The sequence below is a fragment of the Berghia stephanieae genome, chromosome 15 (assembly GCF_034508935.2).
Source record: "Berghia stephanieae isolate SIO BIC M18660-M18661 chromosome 15, UCSD_Bste_1.3, whole genome shotgun sequence".
Taxonomy (NCBI): Eukaryota; Metazoa; Mollusca; class Gastropoda; order Nudibranchia; family Aeolidiidae; genus Berghia; species Berghia stephanieae.
The window spans coordinates 11,400,256-11,402,755 of record NC_088374.1 but is presented as its reverse complement, the minus strand read 5'-3'; the positions used below and the strand labels follow the sequence as shown (position 1 = coordinate 11,402,755).

Sequence of the window (2,500 nt, the reverse complement as noted above, 5' to 3'; positions counted from 1 at the left end):
TTTTTTTTTTTTTTTTTTTTTTTGGGGGGTTTTTTTTTTTTTTTTGGGTTTTTTTTTTTTGGGAGGGTTTTTTTTTTTTTTTTTTTTTTTTTTTTTTTTTTTTTTTTTTTTTAAAAAAAAAACCCCCTTTTTTCCCTTTTTTTTTTAAAAAAAAAAAATCCCTTTTTTTCCCCCTTTTAATTTTTTTTTTTTTCCCCCTTTTCCAAATTAAAAAAAACCCCCCCCCCCCCCCCCCCCCCCTTTTTTCATTCCCAAAAAAAATCCCGGGGAAAACCCCTTTTTCCCCCCCCCCCCCCCCCCCCCCCCCCCCCCAAAAAAACCCCCCCCCCCCCCCCCCCCCAAAAAACCCCCCCCCCCCCCCCCCCCCCCCCCCCCCCCCCCCCCCCCCCCCCCCCCCCCCCCCCCCCCCCCCCCCCCCCCCCCCCCCCCCCCCCCCCCCCCCCAAAAAAAACCCCCCCCCCCCCCCCCCCCCCCCCCCCCCCCCCCCCCCCCCCCCCCCCCCCCCCCCCCCCCCCCCCCCCCCCCCCCCCCCCCCCCCCCCCCCCCCCCCCCCCCCCCCCCCCCACCCCCCCCCCCCCCCCCCCCCCCCCCCCCCCCCCCCCCCCCCCCCCCCCCCCCCCCCCCCCCCCCCCCCCCCCCCCCCCCCCCCCCCCCCCCCCCCCCCCCCCCCAAAAAAAAAAACCCCCCCCCCCCCCCCCCCCCCCCCCCCCCCCCCCCCCCCCCCCCCCCCCCCCCCCCGCAACCCCCCCCCCCCCCCCCCCCCCCCCCCCCCCCCCCCCCCCCCCCCCCTTTTCTCGCTCCCCTTTCTTGGTGTATTATTTTAAAAATTTCCCAGAGGGTGTTTAAAGTGTTTTTACCTGCTTTTTAACTTAAAATGATTCTATACCATGCCTGCCTGTGGATAACGGCATCAAGACCTACATAGCTGCCTTACTTGTTGCTTGCCTGCTTGTTGCCACTCACAAAGTAAAAAGTCATAGAAAAAAAAATTTCTTCTTCTCCTCCCCCTCCCCTTTGTCTTCTTCTTCTCTCTCTCTCTCTCTCTCTCTCTCTCTCTCTCTCTCTCTCTCTCTCTCTCTCTCTCTCTTCCCCCCCCCCCCCCCCCCCCCCCCCCCCCCCCCCCCAACTTTAAGTCAGGAAGAGAAATCCTCAATCCCCCCCTCATTCTTTTTTAAATTCTTTCTTCTTCAATGAAAAGCTTTTTTTTTTTTTCCTTTTTCTTTTCTCTTCTTTCTTTCCTTCTTTTTTTTTAAAAGAATTTTATTTTTTTATTTATTTTTGTTTAAGATCTTGCGTTTGTGATTTTTATGAAATGTTATTTGTGGTGGTTTATAATTAAAAACATTTTGGACCCCAGGGTTTGGATACATTTCATTGAGGTCAATGAGGTCAATTTGCTTGTTGTCATTGAGGCCCGGGTTTAATAAGGCCCCGTGTGTTTTTTTGGTTTAGCACACCCAAGGTTTCAATCAACTTGTCTGGTGCTATCCCCTGACTTGCCATATATTTTAAATTAAATTTTCTTATGTCTTTTTTTCCCCTGTCGACCCAGGTGAAGATGGGGAAACTCCCCGGAAGACCAATCAAACTAGAGAAAGGAGACAAAGGGGACGGGGATAAGGGTGACAGTGCACTAACAAAACAGGAGGGGACAAAAATCCACCCCCGGGGGACCTCCTGCCAAGAGGTCAAGGTTTGTATCCCGTGTTCCAAATGGGCTTCAATCGTTGCCATTCAGTCGCTTTCACTCCTCTTTTTCACTTGTTTTTTTTTTTAATTAATTATTTATTTATTATTATTATTATTATTATTATTATTATTATTATTTTTATTATTATATTATTATTATATTATTATTTAATTTATTTATTTATATACTTTAAAAAAAAAAAATTTCTTCTTTTTTTTTTTTTTCTTTCTCTTCTCCATTCATTTTCAGTGCTGATGTGTTTCCATGGAAACATGGAATTCCGCGATTTTGGTCAGAGGATAAATTTAAACCTCCTTTAAAAAACAAAAACAATTTCCTCCCAAAATTTAAATGTCTGGCGTGTGAGGGACTTGATACGTGATGGAACAAATAGAAACAAATAGGTATCAGTTTCCCACTCTCCAGACGTAAACCCGTGTTTCAATTTTATAGTTTATCTTCTCATTAGGGTTCAACAGTCGTGACGTCACTTCCTGTAATGACACATAGTTATGGTTCCAAACTATGGGAACAATGGCGGACGCAATTTATCCATCACCTTATGGAATACTTCCCCAACGAGCATAAAAAAAGTGTATCCCGAGGAGGAAAAACATTATAAATCTAATCATGTATTGACTTTTATACATTCTGAGGCACATGACATGTGAAAAAGTTCTAGCGCTGAAGAATAAAAGTACCCATTTTCTTTGTTTAGAACCAAGTTGCTGGGTGGACTGTGACATCAGATTATTGAATCCTATTGCTCTAAAAATGGGGGTTAGTTCAGGAAAAAAGTTTTAACTGAAC

General features: G+C 47.0%; 1 protein-coding gene across 1 annotated transcript in view; it reads left to right on the top strand.

The window, feature by feature from the left end:
- Positions 1–1,620, top strand: part of LOC144960372 (uncharacterized) — an 11,542-nt gene extending 9,922 nt beyond the window's left edge. Inside the window, exon 3 of the mRNA XM_078893454.1 lies at positions 1,553–1,620. Coding sequence (XP_078749580.1) covers positions 1,553–1,620 — 68 coding nt within the window. The remainder of the gene's footprint in view (positions 1–1,552) is intronic.
- The last annotated feature ends 880 nt before the right edge of the window (positions 1,621–2,500 follow it).